Below are 19572 nucleotides of genomic sequence, written 5' to 3' on the forward strand. Positions count from 1 at the left end.
CAGTAACTGCTTCAGATGCCAAAGTTTCTCATGGTGGTCTGTTCAAATTTTTTTTAATAAAACTTTTCACGAAGGAAGTTCAACGTCATTTTAAAAAGTCATCAGACGAGAAAGAAACGGGGACCGTGTGTTCAGTCAAAGTCGGTTTCAGTGCTGGTGGGAGAAGGTGGGGGAGCGAGCAGCAGCAGCCTAATATTCAGGGTTAAATGCTTACTGGAGTCAATAAGCTTGTGCGCTGGAGTCTCTTTTCATAGTTGTTTTTGCAGTTAAACTTGAAGGAATGTCCTCAGCTTGACCTGAAGCTTTGTGTACACATAGAGTTCCCCGAGTCTCCTCTTTCTGGGGCCTTTTTTGTTTGGTTGGTTGGTTTGGGGTTGTTTATTTGTTTGTTTGGTTGGTTTTGCTGCAGGCTTGCAGGATCTCAGTTCCCCAAGCAAAGACCGAACCCAGGTTAGGGCAGTGAAAACCCAGAGCCCTAACCACTAGCCCTCCAGGGAATACCAGGGCCTTTTCCACCACTTTGTTATTTTAATGTTCAGTGCTACTGGTCACAAATGTTCTGGTGTGTCTGAATGTCGCACACTTCCTGACGACAGTGTTCATGAAGAATAAATAATTCATTATAAGCAACCACTTAGATCTGCTGGAGAAGGGATAGGCTACCCACTGCAGTATTCTTGGGCTTCCCTTGTGGCTCAGCTTTTAAAGAATCCGCCTGCAATGTGGGAGACCTGGGTTCGATCCCTGGGTTGGAAAGATCCCCTGGAGAGGGGAAAGGTACCCACTCCGGTATTCTAGCTTAGAGAATTCCATGGACTGTATGTCCATGGGGTCACAAAGAGTTGGACACGACTGAGGAACTTTCACTTTCACTTTTTGCATATCAGTAAGTGCACTTCGTGTTGCAGGTCAAAAGAGCAGCCGCTCAGCCATGTATAAACATGAATAGTTTTTGAATGTCTGGCAGGGTGTGGGCATCAGGGTGGGCTTGATCCAGGCACCATGCATCAGAGCCATGGCTCTGACTCCCTTCACCCACTGGCCTCGTCCTCAGACTGGCTTCCCTCATGGCTTCGTGTGGTTTCCAACAGCTCCTCTTGACACATTTCCTCAGAAACATCCAGTTGGAGACAGGCCTCTTCCAGCCATTGGCAAAACAGCAACAACACTTAAGTTTCTTCCGGTTGTACTCACCAGGAACTGATTGTTCTGAGGAGAGGAATGCCATGCGCTGCTTGGTTTAGATCTGGGTCTCGCCCTCATCCCCAAAGTAGTAGCTGGGGAAGGGGGATGAGTAGGAGTGACTGCCCAGATCAGCCTGAAGCCACCGGGGTCGGTTCACCCAGGTCCCAGTCAGGGAGAAGCGGGTGACTTGTGGAAGCCAGCCCCAAGGTCATCATGCTGCTGGAGGCTAACATTTAAAGTCGGATGGCCCCTCTGACTTTTGTCATGACCGTGGGGTTCTGCTGCACAACAAATGTCTGTTCTGACATTTTCTTTGGGAAGCCCTCTCACTGCTGCGATCACCGGGAGGGCCCTCAGTCCTGTCTGTCCTCTGGGCTCTCTTGACCCCGGGAAGGGGGTGGAGCCCAAGAGGCTCCAGGTCACATGTCTTTGCTCTGACTTTGGTCTCCATCAGCAAGACCAGATGTCACATGACCAGGTTTCCTGCTCAGGGCTGGGGGGTGGTGTGTGGCCAGGAGAGTGACCTGACCCCCAGGGCAAGTGTGAGCCCTTGGTGGACACAGGTGGGTGAGCACCAGCCGTGACTCAGCAGGCTCCTTGTAGCCCTCTGTGCCATGGTTCACTGTACTTTAAAATGGGGGTAATGGGTGTCTCTGGGCTTCCCACCTGGCTCAGCGGTAAAGAACCCTCCTGCCAATTTAGGAGACACAAGTTCGATCCCTGGGTCGGGAAGATCCCCTGGAGGAAGTAAAGGCAACCCACTCCAGTATTCTTGCCTGGAGAACCCCATGGACAGAGGAGCCTGGCGGGCTATAGTCTGTGGGGTCGCAGAGGAATAGGACATAACTGAGCAACTCAATGAGTGGGTATCTCCGGAGTCGATAATAGGGCAGTCAGGCGCAGCTAAGCAGCAGGTCCCAGCAACACAGAGCTGCAGACAGCAGAGCCCCTCCCCTCGCACTCTGTCTCTCTTCTGCTCCCTCACCTCTGTTTCAGACCAAAACACCCATGCAGTCCCACTTCTTGTGGTCATTTGGGACCTCCATCCTTGGGGACGCAGGTCTGGTCAGAGCCGGCTGCCAGCCCACAAGCATTCCAGCCTGGAGGAGGTGAATCTGATCCACATCTCAGCACCTGGAGGAGAAGCGGCCCAGTGTGTCCCCTCACGTGCCTCGTGGTTCACAGCTGGCTCCCCTCAGACCTACGTGGCGGCTGGGAGATGTTGTTCAGGGGCACATCCAGGACAAAGTGGAGATGACCATCCCTCGAGCTGCATTTGATGGCCTGTCCAGGCAGATCGTGTAGTCAGTCCCCACCCCCACCACTCACCTCCAGACCCCGGCTTCTGTAGACGCCCTGGGGGTCGGCATACAGGCAGTGGCTGAGTGAAGGGCAGCTGGCCTAGGCTCAGGCTTTCCTGGATACAGCAGTCTCAGCACCTCCCACTGGAGGGGTTCACGCCTCCTCCTGGTTGCAAGTGGGAAATGCGATCTCTGGCAGGACCGACTCAGCAGGAGGAAGGAAGGAAAGTGAAGTGGGGATGGGGGGAGGAGGGGTCGCTGTCTCCCCTGCACCCCAAAATGCAAAGTGAGTGCTCATGCTCGCCAGTACCAGGGAGAGAGCAGCCCCAGTTATAAAAGGCTCAGTTTCTAGCCGTTTGGGGATGTTGTAGATTGCACATGTTCCCCTGAAATTCGAATGCTGAGACCTTAACACCCAGTGACTTCAGAACGTGACTGCATTAAAGATAAATAGGACTCTATGAGGTCATATGGCTGGGTGCTAAAACAAGGACTTGTGTCCTTCTGAAAGAGAAACATGAGGCCACACGTAGGCAGAGCGACAGTCACGTGAAGAGGCCACAAGAGGAGCACCATCTGCAAGCCAAGGAGAGAGACCTCTGGAGAAACCAGCCCTGCCCAGACCCTGCCACGGCATGCCACAGTCAGGAAGAAAGGTTAGTTGAACCCTTGCCCCTGATCCCCAAATAAGAAAACGCTTCCTGTAAACCTGGAATTCAAGCAAAACCAACTTTATCTCTGAGTTTTGCCATGCTGAGATTTGAGGGTCTTGGGACTTCGGTGGTGGTCCAGTGGTTAAGATTCCATGCTTCCACTGCAGTTGGCAAAGACTCAATCCCTGGTTGGGGAACTGAGATATCGCAGTCAAAAAAGAAGAGAGAGAGATTTGATGATCTGTCATGAACTTTTTGACTTTGTTAATCGTTTTAACAAAAGTAGTAGGTTTTCGGGTCTTCCCTAATGGTCCAGTGGTTAAGACTCCATGCTTCCAATGCAGGGGGCATGGTCAGGGAACTAAGATCCCACATGCCCTGTGGCATGGGCAAAAAAAATTTTTTTTAATTTTACCCAATTCAGATCCCACATAATTTGAGTCTAATCCTAATGAAAGATGGTTGGCACATTTATTCACCAACTAAAATGATACAAGCATAACACAGTTTACACAATCATTTGCAAGTATGGATTTTTGAGTTTTTTTTTAATTGCAAAAGGCTTCTTGTCATTTCAAAAAGTGCCACTAAAAAGGTCCTGATTTCAAATGTTTATAATTCAAGGTAGCATAAAATATAGCCGTGATGTATTTATATAAATTACAATAATATCCTTCTCGCAGTTCCCACCTCACAAGATCAAAACGAAGCCTCATCAGTAAGTTACATATGTAGGGGTTTCCTGATGGCTCAGTAGTAAAGAACCCACCTGCAGTGCAGAAGATATGGCTTCGATCCCTGGGTCTGGAAGATCCCCTGGAGAAGGAAATGGTAACCTACTCCAGTATTCTTGCCTGGGAAATCCCATGAACAGAGGAGCTTGACAGGCTACGGTCCATGGTGTCACAAAGAATCAGACACGACTTAGCAACTGAGTGCACGCGCATGCTCGTGCACACACACACACACGCACACACACATATACTCATCGAGTATTCCCCATCTCATATCCCTGCTGCCCCCAATCCAACGTAACCAACAACCTGAGTCCTGGCACATCTTTCCCTTGTTTTCCTTTGTATACATTTGTACATTTCTCTCTCACAGATGCTTTGGAAACTTTGTGTTAGTAATTCCAGTAAGTAGTAGACAGGTCCTGCCGTCCTAAGAACCAAAATGACTCTGCAGTTTCTTCGTTTGTTTTTCGCTCTTTTGCATTCATCCCACACTCCCCAGAGCCCAGAGAGCTTTATTTCCAGGCACCAGCAGGGTCACGAGGATGGGTACTTTGAAAAGTGACAGAGAAGGAGGGAGGGAGGGAGGGAGGAGGAGGAGAAAATCTCCAGCTCGTTTGCCTAGAGGTTCAGTACTACGGACAGCGCAGCGGGTTCAGCACCACGGACAGATCCACCTGAAAGGTTTCAGCACCACGGACAGAGCAGGAAACCTACTTTCCCCATTGGCCTCTGCGATGCAGAACTTCCTGGTGGTTTAGCCGTAAAGAATCCTCCTGCATTGCAAGAGACCAGGGTTCGATCCCTGGGTCGGGAAGATCCCCTGAGAAGGAAATGGCAACCTACTCCAGTGTTCTTGCCCGGAGAATTCCATGGACAGAAGAGCCTGGTGGGCTGCAGTCCATGGGGTTCTAGAATCAGAGATGACTTAGCGACTGAATCAGCACCACCCTAACCCTGCTGGATCCTTTTTGAGCAGAGTTTTGAGCCCGCGCCCAACCCTCACCCGCAGGGTCCTTGAATGCTGATATCTGAGTAATCCAGTCTATCCTGGTGCTGATCTCAGAAACTCAGGCATTGAACACTTAACATGCACCAAACGGAATTTTGGATTTTCTCCACACACACACAAAAATATGATCCTACTTAGTGCACCACAGGGCACTCAACTGGCCAGGTTCAAAGCTCAAAAGTCCTTCCTCTTCTCTCATCCCACCCATGCTCGAGGACTCTCAGCTTTAACTCTAAACTATTCATTGAATCTGTCCACTGTTTTCCACATACACTGTCACCACCTCACTCCATCGTTTCTCACCTGGTTTACCAGTGAGTGCTCAGTCTTGTCCAACTCTTCGTGCCCCCATGGACTGTAGCCTGCCAGGCTCCTCTGTCTATAGAATTCTCCAGGCAAGAATACTGGAGTGGGTTGTCATTTCCTCCTCCAGGGGATCTTCCCTACCCAGGGATGGAACCCACGTCTCTTACTGGCAGCTGGGTTCTTTACCACTGCGCCACCTTGGGAAGTCACCAAACCTATAGCCCCTTCTATATCATTTCTTGTATAATAGTTTTAGTGATCTTTGACATTTTAAATTATATTATATCACACCCTTCCATGGATTCTCAGCACACCTACAACAACATTCAAAGATGTTACTGTGGCTTTCAAAACCCTGGATGCCTCTCTGACACTATCCCCCACCACTCTCTTCCTTGCCTGACCACTCTGGTCCCACTGGCCTCCCTGTTGTCCCTCTGGCCCTTTGTGCATGCTATCCTCCCTGCCACAAATTCTTGCATAACTGGCTCCTTTCCACCTTTCAGGATTAAGCTCAAAATGCCGCCTCTGCTTAAAAAAAGATCACCTCCGGGGCTTCTCTAGATTCCACATGTCCACTGCAGGGGGCGCAGGTTTGATCCCTGGTCAGAAAGCTAAGATCCCCGTGCCTTGAAGTGTGGCCAAAAAAGCAACTCCCATCTAAAATGACCTCACCATTACTATCACATTGATTACATCGCATACTTCATAGAATTAGCACAAACTATATTTTGTATTTTTTTATTGCCTTTTGTCTAACATCATTACTAGCCTGTAAACTTTATTAAGCCATATATCTTGACTGGCTTGGTCACCCAAAACAAGCATGTAGCACATAGCAGCTGTTTATAATTATTTGTCGAATGAATGAATGAATGAATTTTCAGCTAGTCATGGAGCCCTGAAGAGATGTCAACAGCACTCGACTTCTGCCAGAACGGTGGTCATATGTGCTGGCCCAAGTTTTTTTTGGCTTTGTTTTTAATTGGTTTGGCTGTGCTGGGTCTTCACTCCTGCACGGGTTTTCTCTCGTTGTGGCAAGCAGGGGCTATTCCAAGAGTTTGTACGCCACAACTCAGACCTGGTGCAGCCAAATAAGTAAACAATTTTTAAAAAAAGAAAATAAGACTGTAAAGGAAGACTATTTCCACCCTTCCCCAACTATGACTTTGTCGAAAATTTTAAGTTTTGATATAGCCTCCAGGAGAGCGATTTGGCAGAGTTCATTGTATTGTACTGTTGATAATAATAGCAGCTAACAGCTAATAGGGGCTTCCCTGGTGGCTCAGTGGTAAAGAATCCGCTTGCCAATGCAGGAGACTAGGGTTCGATCCCTGAGTTGGGAAGAGCCCCTGATGAAAGAAACGGTAACCCACTCCAGTATTCCTCCCTGGGAAACCCCATGGACAGAGAAGCCTGGTGGGCCACAGTCCATGGGGTCGCAAGGAGTCAGACATGACTGAGCAACTTAGCAACCACAGCTAATAGCTGTTAAGTGGAGTATATACATTCTTTACTTTTTACCTTCAGAGCAGTGCTGGCAGGTGGTAAGCGGTTCTTCCCACTTAACAGAATGGGAAACTGAGGCACAAAAGTGACAAGTGACCCCCGAGGACAAGCTAGTGGCAAAGCAGGCTCTGACGGGAGGCGGTCTGGCCTCAGGGTCCCCGCACCGTCACACCCCTGCCCCGTCTCCTCCCGCCTCCCCCTACCCCGGGTGCTGGTTGTAGACTAGGAACCACCAAGAGGCCTGGGAAGTTGCTGGTCTCCGTGGGCGTCCGCAGCCAGGGACGTGCCCATCCGGCCGGGGCTGGGAGGCTCGTTCCACTCTGGCCCCGGCTCACCGCGTGCGCAGCCCCACAGCCACACTGCTGACACGTGGTCACCGTCGCCCCTCTGCTCTCCTCCCCTGTCCCTGCAGGCGCTGGCTCCCCGGGAGGTGGGGGCTGGAGGGGAGAAGGCCGCTTGCTCTCCAACTTCCCCATCTCCCTCCCGCAGCCTCCGCGTCTGCGCAGCCGCGGTCCCTGCGGCGCCAGGTCTGCGGCCCTGGACAGGGTGTGTTTGGGGAGGGTGAGTCCTCCGAGGGACCCCGCGGGCAGGAGCGGGGCAGGGAAAAGGGGCTGGGGGCTCGGACGGCGGGCCGGGGACGCGCGCGTGTGAGCGTGGATGCGTGCACGTGGGAATGCGCACTGGGGGAGGAAGAAAAGGCGCCCCAGGGGGTGTGGGTCTCGGGTGGAGGGAGTGTCCCCGTCCCTCGAGTGGCAATGGGCTGGGCTAGGGCTGCAGTTCGCCCGGTTTCTCCGTCCCGCCCTGTCTGCCCGCCTCCTACGGGTCGCACGAGGTTTTTAGCCTCTGTGCGAGGAACCGGGAACCGCCCTGCCTGCCTGGCGCGTCAGCTGCGTGCGCGGGTGCTCCGGTCTGGCGGGGGTCAGGTGTCTGAGCTCGCGGGACCCGCGTGTTAACCGCGTCGCACCTGTGTGCCCGCGCGTGCGCCCTCGAGCATGTGTGTGGCGTGTGTCTGCCTGGGCACGTGTGTACCACCTGCACGGGCGAGGAGCACGCGCGCTGGAGTCGGTCGGGTTTAGGGTCCCTGCCTGGCTCCCGTTAGCTGCGTGCCTTTGTTCAAGGGCCTTCCCAGTCTGTAACACAACAGACTTGTGACAGTAGCTGCCGCGGAGAGTGGCCGGCGGCGAGGATTAGGTTACAGGAAGACGCGGAGTTCTCCGCAGTGCCTGACCCCGGCGTGCGCCGGGAAGCGGCGGTTGCAGTGTTACTTTACTGTGGTGGAGGTAGTGGTTACTGCGTCTTCGTCCTCCTCCTCCTTCTTTCAGACATCCATAGTTTATTGTTTAGTCCAAACACCTTCAAAATGGAAACTCAATACTTTCCACCTGAAACAAACTAGATACTACCTAGTATATAATGCTTAACACATTACAGCAATAAAGATGACACTATTGTCTTATACACCGACTACAGCCAATGGCAGAGCCAGTTTGGTTGCAATAGCGTCATGGTCCGTCCTTCTCAGAGGATGACCCGTTACTATGATAAGACAATAGTTGAGGCTCTTAGGTGTGAACTCACACACACACACCCCTGTCACACCCGCACATTTCTCTCTGTCCTGTGCCCCTCCTCCCTCCTCCATGAATCGGGTTCTGCATCTTCTGACTTGGGTTGGGGGACTCTTGTCTCCTCCATCCCCCGCCCCCTCACCTGCATTCTCTCCACTTCCCACGCCTTCTTACCCCTCAGCTAAAACACACGGTTAACTACTTGATGGGTGATCATTTACCTCGAGAGGCTAAAGCCGGTTTTATGTTCTTGTTCTAGGACGTTGCATGTATTAACCACCTTGCATAATGTAACCCACTGAGTATACTCCTGGATAAGCATTTAGAAAAAGAGTACAGGGCCTTCCTGGTGGTTCAGTGGTTAAGACTGTTCCCAATACAGAGGGCACAGGTGCGACCCCTGATGGAGGAACTAAGATCCCGCATGCAGTCCAGCAGATAATACAAACAGGCTGAGTGTAAAAAAATAAATCGAGAGCCCCCTTCCTCCTTCTGTCTTTTACTTTGACTCTTCTGAAAGTGAAAATGAAATACAGGTCCAAGAAATTCTCTGTTGTAAGGAAAACATGAAGAGGTCTCAACGGAGGCGTGCGCAGCGAGAGGAAATGGAGTGGAGTTGCGGCAAAGGCGCGCTGCAGGGCTCTGTGTGGACAAGCCGCCCCTTCCTCCCAGCCACTGTTTACCCGTGAAGACGCGGGCCCAGTGGCCCCCATCTTTTGATTTCTTGAGGAAACACTGGAAATCTGTATTTTCAGTTGACATCGTCCGCATTTTAAAATGCCAATAATTATTTCAAACCCTTGAAAGGAAGACATCATGTAAGCCAACCGCACAGGTGGTGGGGCTAGGTTAGACCCTGGGGCTGCCCGTTTGCAACTGTGTTGTGGGCTGGGGAGTGTGGAGGGGGTGCGGAGAGGAGGCTGTGAGCACAGACAACGTTTCCCAAGAAAACAAAAGCAAAAACTGGCCTTGGCGGAAAAGTAGTGAGACAGCCCCAGAAGGGAGTAGCGTTTATTGCCTTGGGCCGTTTAATTTTTATTTCACATTGGGGTGCGGCTGGTTCGCAGTATCGAGTTCGTTTCAGGTCTTCAGGGAAGTGAGTCGTCACACTTGCACTTGCAGCTACTCTTTTCCCACTGAGGTTGTTGCAGAGCACTGAGTTGAGTCCCCTGTGCTGTTCAGTAGGTCCTTGCTGACATTGTATTTTGGCTTTAATATGAGCTGTAATTAACCTGTGTTTTAGCTGAAGGGTGAGAAGGCATGGGAAGTCGAGAGAATGCAGGTGAGGGGGCGGGGGGTGGAGGAGACAAGAAAAAAAAATCTGATTTAAAATGAAATAGTCTTTCACACTCTCATTTTATATCTTGCCAACTTGAAATTCAGGAGGCTGTCACTTGTCAAGTTGACAAGATATAAAATGAGAGTATTAAAGAACGTATCATTTTAAAGTATTTATTTATTTATTTTTGGCTATGCCGGGCCTTAGTTACAGCACTCAGGGTTTGCGGCATGCGGGATCTTTAGTTGTGGCGTGTGGGTCAGTTCCCTGACCAGGGATGGAAGCCAGGTCCCCTGTGTTGGGTCCTTGGAATCTTAGCCACTGGACCTCCACGGAAGTCTCTAAATTAGATTTTTTAAATCCTTGTCTGTCAGATACTCCTCCTCCTTCTTAATGATCACAGAGGAGAAAGTCAATGCTGCAGGGGGCTCGAGGGAAGACTGGGGTCCTTCTTTTTGCAGCCAGAGGGGTTACAGGGGGTGGGGTACTCTCTTTTCCTAAAAGCTTCTGGGTCTGTGCTTTGGTTGTGGAGTGTGTGTGTGGAGTGTTTGTGTGCACACTTGCCTGAACCACCCTCTGGCCATCCTCTCTAAACTCCTTATTTCCCTTCTTGTTTTATTCGTCTCTAGAGCATTTGTCATCATTTGACATATTGTCTGTCTGCCCCACTTCCCGCCACTAGAGAGCGAGTCCCAAGAGGGGAACTCTGTTCCGCTCAGCGCTGTGTCTCTGTGGTTGCTATTCGGTCGCTCAGTCGTGTCTGACTCTTTGCGACCCCATGGACTGCAGCCCACCAGTCTCCCCTGTCCTTCACTATCTTCCGGAGTTTGCTGAGATTCATGTCCACTAGCTGCTGATGCTATCTAATCTTCTCACCCTGTTTCTCTGGCGCCCAGGAGTTGTCCTGGCACAGGGCTGGCACTCTGTGAATATCTGATCTTCTCATCCTGTTTCTCTGGCGCCCAGGAGTTGTCCTGGCACAGGGCTGGCACTCTGAATATTTGTTGAGTGACTGAATGTCTCTCAGTCCTCAGGTCCCAACTCCTGCTCCCTGGGGAGCTCAGCAGGACCCTGGAACAGGGGGAGGACAAGTAGCCTGTCTTTCAAGTTCCACGTTCTGAAGAGATGCAGAGTCTCAGACCTGAGCAGGTCCGGGGGCTGCTGGAGCCTGAGAGGGCAAAGACGCTGCTGCCTCGGGAGAACAAGGCCTGGGAGAAGCGTGCCGCCTTCGCCAAGGACTGGGTGGCTGTGGAGGTTGGGGCCTCCGGCTGCGGCAGCGATGAGAAAGGTGAGGGCCGGGGTCCCGTGGGAGGTGGGGGTGGCAGAGGCCATGGCAGAGCCTGGGGAAAGGGGACTTCATCCTGCTGCTCCATTCGGCACATTTCTAAATGAAACCTTGTGTCAGTCGGCTTTCTGCTGTGTAACAAGTCAGCCCAAAACCGAGTGGCTTAAAGCCAGTCATTATCTGTCGACGATTCTGCGGGTTGGCAATGCATGCGGCCTCAGGGGATAGTCCTGCTGCCCTTGCCTGTGTTTGCTCCCACTGTGCAGCCGCAGTGGATCGAGAGGCAGCTGGTTCATGTGAGATGGCCTTACTGGGGTGTCTGGATGGTTGGATGGTGCTGACTTATGGCCATGTGTCTCCAGCAGGCTTGTTCAGGCTATTTCTCATCAGGGTGGTTGAAGGGTTCTTAGGACAAACAAGATATGGAAGACCCCAGGTCACAGGCACTTTTTCAGCCTCTCCTGGCAACCTAGCAGCTCTTGGGTGTGCAGAGAGTGGTGTCATTTGCTGAGATGGGGACAACCCGTACAGCACCCCCATAGCAGAATGACGGCTGAACCTTCTACCAGGAAAGGGTTCTTCCTTCTTCCCCAGGAGATAACCAGGCCCTCGACCAAGGTATGGGGAACAAACATCACTTCCAGCAGCGAGGAGGAGGTTTGGGGTTCCTGGCAGGACCTGGGTGCAAAAGAGTGGGAAATACCCATCTTTGGTTCCACCCCTGGTTCTCTCCAGTTTAGCGGTGACAAGAATGCTGAGATTCGAATATGGGGAGATTCCTTCACTGGTGGCTGGAAGCTGGGGAAGCCTCCATCCTCCTGGCTTAACTCTGTGGCTTTTTCTTCTGCTCCCTCAGTTTTTGCCAGAGGGCTGTAGAAAAGGAACTATTGTACCCATTTACCAGGCAGTAGAATAGAGGCTCAGGTGGTGAGTCATGTCAGGTGACTCCGTTCAAGTCTCCTGGGTAGTTAGTGCAGAAATGGGATCAGAGCTCAGGTCTCTTCTTCTCTCCACCCCATCTGAACCACGTACATGCACTGTGTATGTGTGTGTGTGTGTCTGTGTGTGTCTGTGTGTATGTGGTATGTGTCTGTGTGTCTGTGTCTGTGTGACTGTGTGTGTCTTTGTGTGTGTTAGGACATCAGCAGGACAGTGTGTGTCTGTGTGACTGTGTGTGTCTGTGTGTGTCTTTGTGTGTGCTGGGACATCAGCAGGACAGTGTGTGTCTGTGTGACTGTGTCTGTGTGTCTGTGTGTGTCTGTGTGTGTCTTTGTGTGTGTTAGGATATCAGCAGGACAGTGTGTGTCTGTGTGTCTGTGGGTGTCTGTGTGTGACTGTGTGTGTCTGTGTAACTGTGGGTGTCTGTGTGACTGTGTGTGTCTGTGTGACTGTGTCTGTGTCTGTGTGACTGTGTGTGTCTTTGTGTGTGTTAGGACATCAGCAGGACAGTGTGTGTCTGTGTGACTGTGGGTGTCTGTGTGTGTCTTTGTGTGTGCTGGGACATTAGCAGGACAGGTGCAGTGGGTGGGAAGAAAGCAGCACCCATCCAGCTGGCCTGCTCGCTCACTCATGACTCCTTTCTCCTCCATTCCTGCCCTCGCCCAGATCTACCTTCTCCCAAGACTATGGTTCCCCAGGAGTGGAGCTCGGTGGAGGAAGATGATGAGTCCGAGGACTCCCAGGTGAGCTGGGGATTCCTTCCTCTTTTGATGAGACCCCTCTCTGCAGTTCTTAGTGGACTGTCACACTCCCTTCCTCAGCCTGGAATTTCTAGGCCCCACGAAAGTCTGTCTGGGGATGTGAGCCCCACGAGGTCTCTGGTGGGAAACAGGACATGTTCCATAGTCGTCAGATGTGGAGTGGAGGGTATCAGGTGGTGGGTGTAACTCCATCCATGTATACCCTCCAACCCTTCACTCATAAATGCTTCATGACTTAACCATTCATTCCTCTGTCCTCTCATTTATTCACCCAAGCTTTCATCTGCCTACTCATCCATATACCCATTCCACCCATCCATCCATCACCCATTCATCCATCCGTCCATTATCCACCCATCCATCACCCATTCATCCATCCATCCATCCATTATCCATCCAGCCATCATCATCCATCCATCCATCACCCGTTCATCCAGCCATCCATTATCCACCCATCCATCACCCATTCATCCATCCATCCATCCATTATCCATCCAGCCATCATCATCATCCACCCATCCATCACCCATTCATCCATCCAGCCATCCATTATCCATCCAGCCATCATCATCCATCCATCCATCACCCGTTCATCCAGCCATCCATTATCCACCCATCCATCACCCATTCATCCATCCAGCCATCCATTATCCATCCAGCCATCATCATCTATCCATCCATCACCTGTTCATCCAGCCATCCATCATCCATTCGTCCCTCCAGCCATCCATCCATTATCCATCTAGCCATCATCATCCATCCATCCATCCATCCCCCGTTCATCCATCCATCCATTATCCACCCATTCATCACCCATTTATCCATCATCCATCCATCCATCACCCATTCATCCAGCCATCCATTATCCATCCAGCTATCATCATCTATCCATCCATCACCCGTTCATCCAGCCATCCATTATTCAGCCATCCATCATCCATTCATCCCTCCAGCCATCCATCCATTATCCATCTAGCCATCATCATCCATCCATCCATCCCCTGTTCATCCATCCATCCATTATCCACCCATTCATCACCCATTTGTCCATCATCCATCCATCCATCACCCATTCATCCATCCATCCATTCATCATCCACCCATGCATCCATCTGAGGTCATCCATCCACTTCTGTACCCATCCATCAACTCTCCCATCCACTCACCCTTCTACCAATCCATTCATCCATCTACCCATTGAACACTCCATTCATTTGTCCTCTGATTCATCCACCCATCCTGCTCATTCACACACACGTCCCATCAGTCCATATATGCAGTTATCTCTGTGCCCACTCATCCTCATCATCCATATGCAATCACTCCATCCATTCAACACACCGACTCACCCATCCTTCTATCCACACATCTATCTACTCACCCATTCATGCATCCACTACTTGTTGACTGTTGGAAGGATGTGCCTTTTCTCATCGACCCCTTTGCCTACTCATCCATCCCTCCCTCCATCCACTAATTACTTACTGCGTTTTAATCCAAGTACTCTGAGTAAAACCAAAAAGAATGATTGAGCACGTTCCTTTCATTGGAAGACCTAATGTTTTCTTTGTGGGGGCATAAGACATCAATATGTGAAATAGTAACAGTGGTTCTTTTATTTACATATTTATTTTATGTATTAGAAAGAAAGCGTATAATCACTCTTGGCAACATGTGAGGGTCCCATCTGCCAATCAGATGTCAGAAATCCAGCCTGGACTGGCTCAAGCCAGAAAAAGGCTTTGTCGATGCAAGGTGGGAGAAGGCAAGCTGGACAACCAACCTTGGTAGTGTAGAAATAAGAGCCGCTCCCAGTGGGATGGCTCAGGGGAAGAAGGAAGCAATTCTGTGGGCCAGGAGGGCTATCCTTGCTTAAAAATATTTATTTATTTAGTCATGCCAGGTCTTAGTTGCGGCATGTGCGATCTAGTTCCTTGAGCAGGGATTGAACCGGGGCCCCCAGCACTGGGAGCTCAGAATCTTAGCCACTGACACCAGTGCAGTCCTAGAAGGTTTATTCTTCAATATCTGAGAGAGGAAGAGACACCACACCTATGATTTTATTTTATTTCTGTTTAGTTTTTTTTTTCTCAAGCTTTAAGCTTTTTATTTTGTACTAAAGTATAGCTGGTCAACACCATTGTGGTGGTTTCAGGTGAACAGCAGAGGGACTCAACCGTACATGGACACGCATCCATTCTCCCCCCAGTGCCCCTCCCATCCAGGTGTGTGCAGAGTTTTTAATTAAAACAGCTCTACAGCGGACAGGCTATTTCTTTTTCTTTTCTAAATTTTTGTGTATTTATTTGGCTGCACTGGGTCTAAGTTGAGGCGTGTGGGATCTTTAGTTGCCTGTGTGAATTCTTGGTTGCTTCTTAGTCATGGCGTGTGGGATCCAGTTCCCTGAGCAGGGGTCAAACCTCAGCTGCCTTCATCGGGAGCACCACCAGGGAAATCCCTGATACACGTCTCATTCCCAGTTCCGTAATCCCGCTTTCTTACAGGTGACAATGGTGGCCCCCTCCCCCGCTGATATTTATGCTTCTTCTTCGTTTCTGTTTCAGGGCTTCGTGGAGTGGTCGAAAGCTCCACAGCAAACGACCGTAGTCTTGGTGGTGTGTGTGATCTTTCTGTTCCTGGTTTTAACTGGGATGCCCATGATGTTTCACATTTAACTATAAAGGCGGCTCTTGTTTGTGTCATGCTCAGGAAGAGCCCTGGTTTAAAAAATCCGGAATAGGTCTTGAATATCATCAAATGCCTTTTACACGTCCCTTGAGATGACTTCTGTGTTTCACCTTTTCATGTGCCGTTTCTGCATTACTATATTTCATTGAACTTAAGACATCTTCTATTGTAAATGCGTATTATTTTGTGTACTCCTGAGAAACAGAATGCTACTTAAATGTAAGATGTCACCAAGTGGAAGATGCAGCATGACTTCAGAGAAGGTGAACACGTGTGCAACATACGAGCAATGAAATGGAGTCAATTTCTCAATTACAAATCACCTTTGCATTCTTAGGATGGTGGCACACCTGGCTTTTCAATACTGAATTCTGTTCCTGGATATCTTATGTAGGATCCTTGCCTCTATCTTCTTACATAAGATTGGTGCTATCTTTGTTTCGTTTCGGTGTTGTGCTAAGCTCGCATCATAGAAGGACTTGAGTAACGTTTGACCTTTTGCTGTGCTTTCGAGTACGTTCTGTAGTTTAGGCTGTGCTCAGTCGTGTCTGACTCTTTGTGACCCTCATGGACTGTAGCCCACCAGGCTCCTCTGTCCATGGGATTTCCCAGGCAAGATTACTGGAGTGGGTTGCCATTTCCTTCTCCAGGGGATCTTCCCAACTCAGGGATCGAATCTGGGTCTCCTGTGTTGGCAGGCAGATTCTTTACCATTGAGCCACCAGGGAAGCCCTTTCTCGTAGCGTAAGAAGTATCAATTCTTTGACGTGTGGAAACAACTCAGGAAAGGGATCAGGTCCTAGAGCTATGGAAAGGAGGTTTCCATGTGTTCTTAGATGGCTTTTCCATTTCTTCTCTTGTTTTCAGCTCGTTAATACTTTTTAACTCCATTAATTTTGATGGTTTATAGTATTCTTTTGTCCCTTAGACTATTCTTCATTCCACTGAATATTTTCCTCCAGATGATTAGCTTAATTATGAACAGTATTTTTTGGCTTGGCCAAAAAGTTCGTTTGGGTTCTTCTGTAAGATGGTAGAGAGAAACTTGAATGAAATTTCTGGTCAGCCCCAATATAATTAAACAAAATCTTCTCTTTATTCTGTCCCCATTCTGCCTTTGATTTGTCAAAGTTTTGTCTAGTTTATTATTTTTCTAAAGAACCAGCATTAGGATTTGTTTATGTCCATTATTTCTCTAGTTTATAATTTTTTTTTCCTTTAACATGTATTGGGTTTATTTTTTTTGTTGTTTCTATTCCTTGTCTCGATTTTTAAGTTGACCTCTTAATTTATTTATATTCTTTTTATAAAGCTATTTGCTGTAATAGTGCATTTAATAATATAAATGTACTTCTGGTTATAGTCTTGGCCACATCTCAAAGTTGGATAATTCGTGTTCTTGTTTATCTTGTTGTTGCCTAAGTATTTTATTGCAGGGTTTCTAAAGAGTGATTTGAAACTCAGTGACAAGGTCTATTTAAAAAGAGGTTTCTTCCCGATTCACTGTACTGTGAGCGGAGAATGTGGGCCATCACATGTCTGCTTTCAGAACCTTTTAAGAAGCTTTTATCCTGGCCTAGAACATATCCAGTGTCTGTGTATGTTTCCTGGACATTTAAGATGAATATATATTTTCTGTCTGTAGAATTCAAAACTACATGTCGGTTAATTAACTTCATCTTATCAATTACGTTGTTCAGAATCACATGCTATTTAGTTTTGTCCAAACCTACATGTCAAAAACCAGTAAGGCTACGTAAAAACCTGTTAGTATTGATTACACTTGTCAATCTGTTTTTATTAATATATACTTTGCGTATTTAGCAGCCGTGTAACTTGGTGCGTATAACATACACAGCACTGTTACGTCTTTGTCAACTAAGTAATACGTGTAAAACACCCAGCACAGGGCCAAGTATACAGTAGGCACGCAGTAAATGTTGGTTAAAATCGGATTCTTAATCCTTTGCCCAATAGGAAATGATTGTCTTTAACTAATGTAATCCCTTGCCTTAAATTTTACCTTGTTAATAGTGGTCAATATTACCATCCTGCTGTTTAAGCTTCCTGTGTATGTGTATTTAGACTCTTTGAGTCATTTTGTTTTAATAGGACTTTGAGTGGTCTCATTTGAGTTTGTTAGAGACATTAGGGCAGATAAAGTGTTGGCTTCTCTCTCTCTCCATTCCTGTCTCTGGCTGATTGTGTTCAACAAGCCACAACTGGCCCGTAAAAGAAACACATGCCTCAGCTGTTCCATTCTTTAGGATTTTATTGGTTGCAGATGGGAGAGTCTCATTTCATATGAACTCAAGCCAAGAAGGGCTTCCCTCATAGATCATTGGGTAAAGAATCTGCCTGCAATGCAGGGGACCCGGGTTTGATTCTTGGGTTGGGAAGATCCCTTGGAGAAGGAAATGGTCAACCCACTCCAGTATTCTAGCCTGGAGAATTCCATGGACAGAGGAGCCTGGCAGGCTACAGTCTACGGGTTACAAAGAGTCGGACATGACTGAAGCAACTTAGCACATGTAGCGAGCTAAGAGATTCATTATAGATTCACTTTCACCAACGTTCAGGATGAAACTGGCTTCAATTAGAGTTGGAATGAACTGTCATGACTGAAAATGTAAATGAGCACATACAAGCTGTATTAAACATGTTATTTGTAAAAAGTGTTGACCCATGCAGAAAATAAAATGAAATATCTCTTTTTCAACAATTATATCCTTGGAGATGTTGGGAAAAGATTCCTGGGTCTTGAAAGATAATTACGAGAAGTATGCAGGGAGGAAGTATGTATCACTATTTTTTATGTGTTAAAAATGTTTCCAGTATTCCTGGAAAAACAGGTCAAGTGTACAGTGGTAAGGAATCCACCTGCCAATACAGGAGACGCAGGTGTCATCCTTAGGTCAGGAAGACCCCCTGGAGAAGGAAATGGCAGCCCGATATAGGATTCTTGCCTGGAGAATCCCGTGGACAGAGGCGCCTGGCGGGCTACAGTCCCTGGGGTGGTCAAGAGTCAGATATGACTTAGCATGCACAAGCAAGTATTCCTGGAACAGAAGCAATGAGTTGAAAGGGGAGACTTGTCCAGGTAAAAAATGGATTTATAAAGAAAAAAATGTAGAGCTGGTTTGTCGTTGTTTTAGTCACTAAGTCGTGTCCAACTCTTTGCAACCCCATGGACTGTAGCCCACCAGGCTTCTCTGTCCATATTTCCCAGGTAAGAATACTGGAGTGGGTTGCCATTTCCTCCTCTAGGGGATCTTCCCGACCCAGGGATGGAACCGGCATCTCCTGCATTGTGGGCGGATTCTTTACCACGGAGCCATCTGGGATAAACCATAGAGCAGTGGTTACTTATTTCAGCTCTGTCACGTGCCAGAACACTCATTTCATGGATGATGGAGGTCCCCACCGGCACCCCGATGCTCTGTTCTTCACCCAAGAGCCAGGCGGGTCCCATTAAATGTAATTAAGACCGTTCGTAATCCACCCACTTCAGGAAGTCAAAGGCAAAGTCCTCCCCCTGGCCATCCAGCCCCATGCGGACTCGCCTGTGCCCTCCCCCACCGCGCCATGCCTCCCTTTTGTTCCCGTCCCTGCTCCAGCCACACTGGGCTGCGGCTCTTCCGACAAGCCCGTCGGGCCCCTGTCTCAGGACACTGGCACTGGCTCTGGAGCGGACCTCTGCCTGCAGTGTTCTTCCCCACGGACGCCCCCATGGCTCCCTTGGGCCTTCAGCTAAGCCCTTCATCAGGACCTACTGTGCTGTGGCCTGGGTGATGCCTTGAGTACAGGCAAGACTCAGACACTGCGGTTCCTGACCCTGCAGGACACCAGCCGGCAGAGGGCTGTTCTCTCTGTGTGTTTATTTTCCGTTTTGGCTGTGCTGGGTCTTTATGACTGTGTGGCTTTTTCTACCTGCAGTGAGTAGGGGCTCCTCTCCAGTTATGCTCACGCTTCTCATTGCAGGGGCTTCTTTCGTGGAGCACACCTCTAGGGGACTCGGCTTAAGTAGTCGCAGCTCGTGGGCTGAGTGGTCGCGGCTCATGGGCTCCAGCGCACAGGCTCAGTTGTGGCCCACGGGCTTAGTTGCTCCGTGGGCTCTTCCCAGACTAGGATCGAACCCGTGTCTCCTGCATTAGAAAGGGAAGGTTTTTCTCTTATTCATTCATTCACCTGGCATTTCTTCACGACCTCTTGTGTGCCAAGGCCTGTGCAGAAAATGACGGGACAAAAAAAAAAAATGCAGACAGATTCTCTCCTCCCAGGCCCTCCCTGGTTTCCTCTATAGGGCTGGGAACTGAGAGGGCAGGTGGGCAGGGAGGTAGATGTGTCTCCAT

General features: G+C 49.2%; 1 protein-coding gene across 1 annotated transcript; it reads left to right on the forward strand.

Moving 5' to 3' along the window:
• Window positions 1-203: 203 nt before the first annotated feature.
• Window positions 204-19454, forward strand: SMIM17 (small integral membrane protein 17). Its single transcript, XM_070387073.1, has 4 exons — window positions 204-3142; window positions 10575-10835; window positions 12438-12514; window positions 15097-19454. The coding sequence occupies exons 2-4, from the start codon at window positions 10673-10675 to the stop codon at window positions 15205-15207; spliced, it is 351 nt and encodes a 116-aa protein (XP_070243174.1). The 5' UTR covers window positions 204-3142; window positions 10575-10672; the 3' UTR covers window positions 15208-19454.
• Window positions 19455-19572: the final 118 nt, after the last annotated feature.

The sequence above is a fragment of the Bos mutus genome, chromosome 18, assembly GCF_027580195.1.
Source record: "Bos mutus isolate GX-2022 chromosome 18, NWIPB_WYAK_1.1, whole genome shotgun sequence".
Lineage (NCBI taxonomy): Eukaryota > Metazoa > Chordata > Mammalia > Artiodactyla > Bovidae > Bos > Bos mutus.

Excerpts from the sequence above, each read along its gene's own strand:
- SMIM17 (XM_070387073.1), top strand. The coding sequence starts at position 10,673 with ATGCAGAGTCTCAGACCTGAGCAGGTCCGGGGGCTGCTGGAGCCTGAG. Across the intron at positions 10,836-12,437 it reads CTGCGGCAGCGATGAGAAAG|ATCTACCTTCTCCCAAGACT; the intron begins GTGAGGGCCGGG and ends GCCCTCGCCCAG. Across the intron at positions 12,515-15,096 it reads ATGAGTCCGAGGACTCCCAG|GGCTTCGTGGAGTGGTCGAA; the intron begins GTGAGCTGGGGA and ends TTTCTGTTTCAG.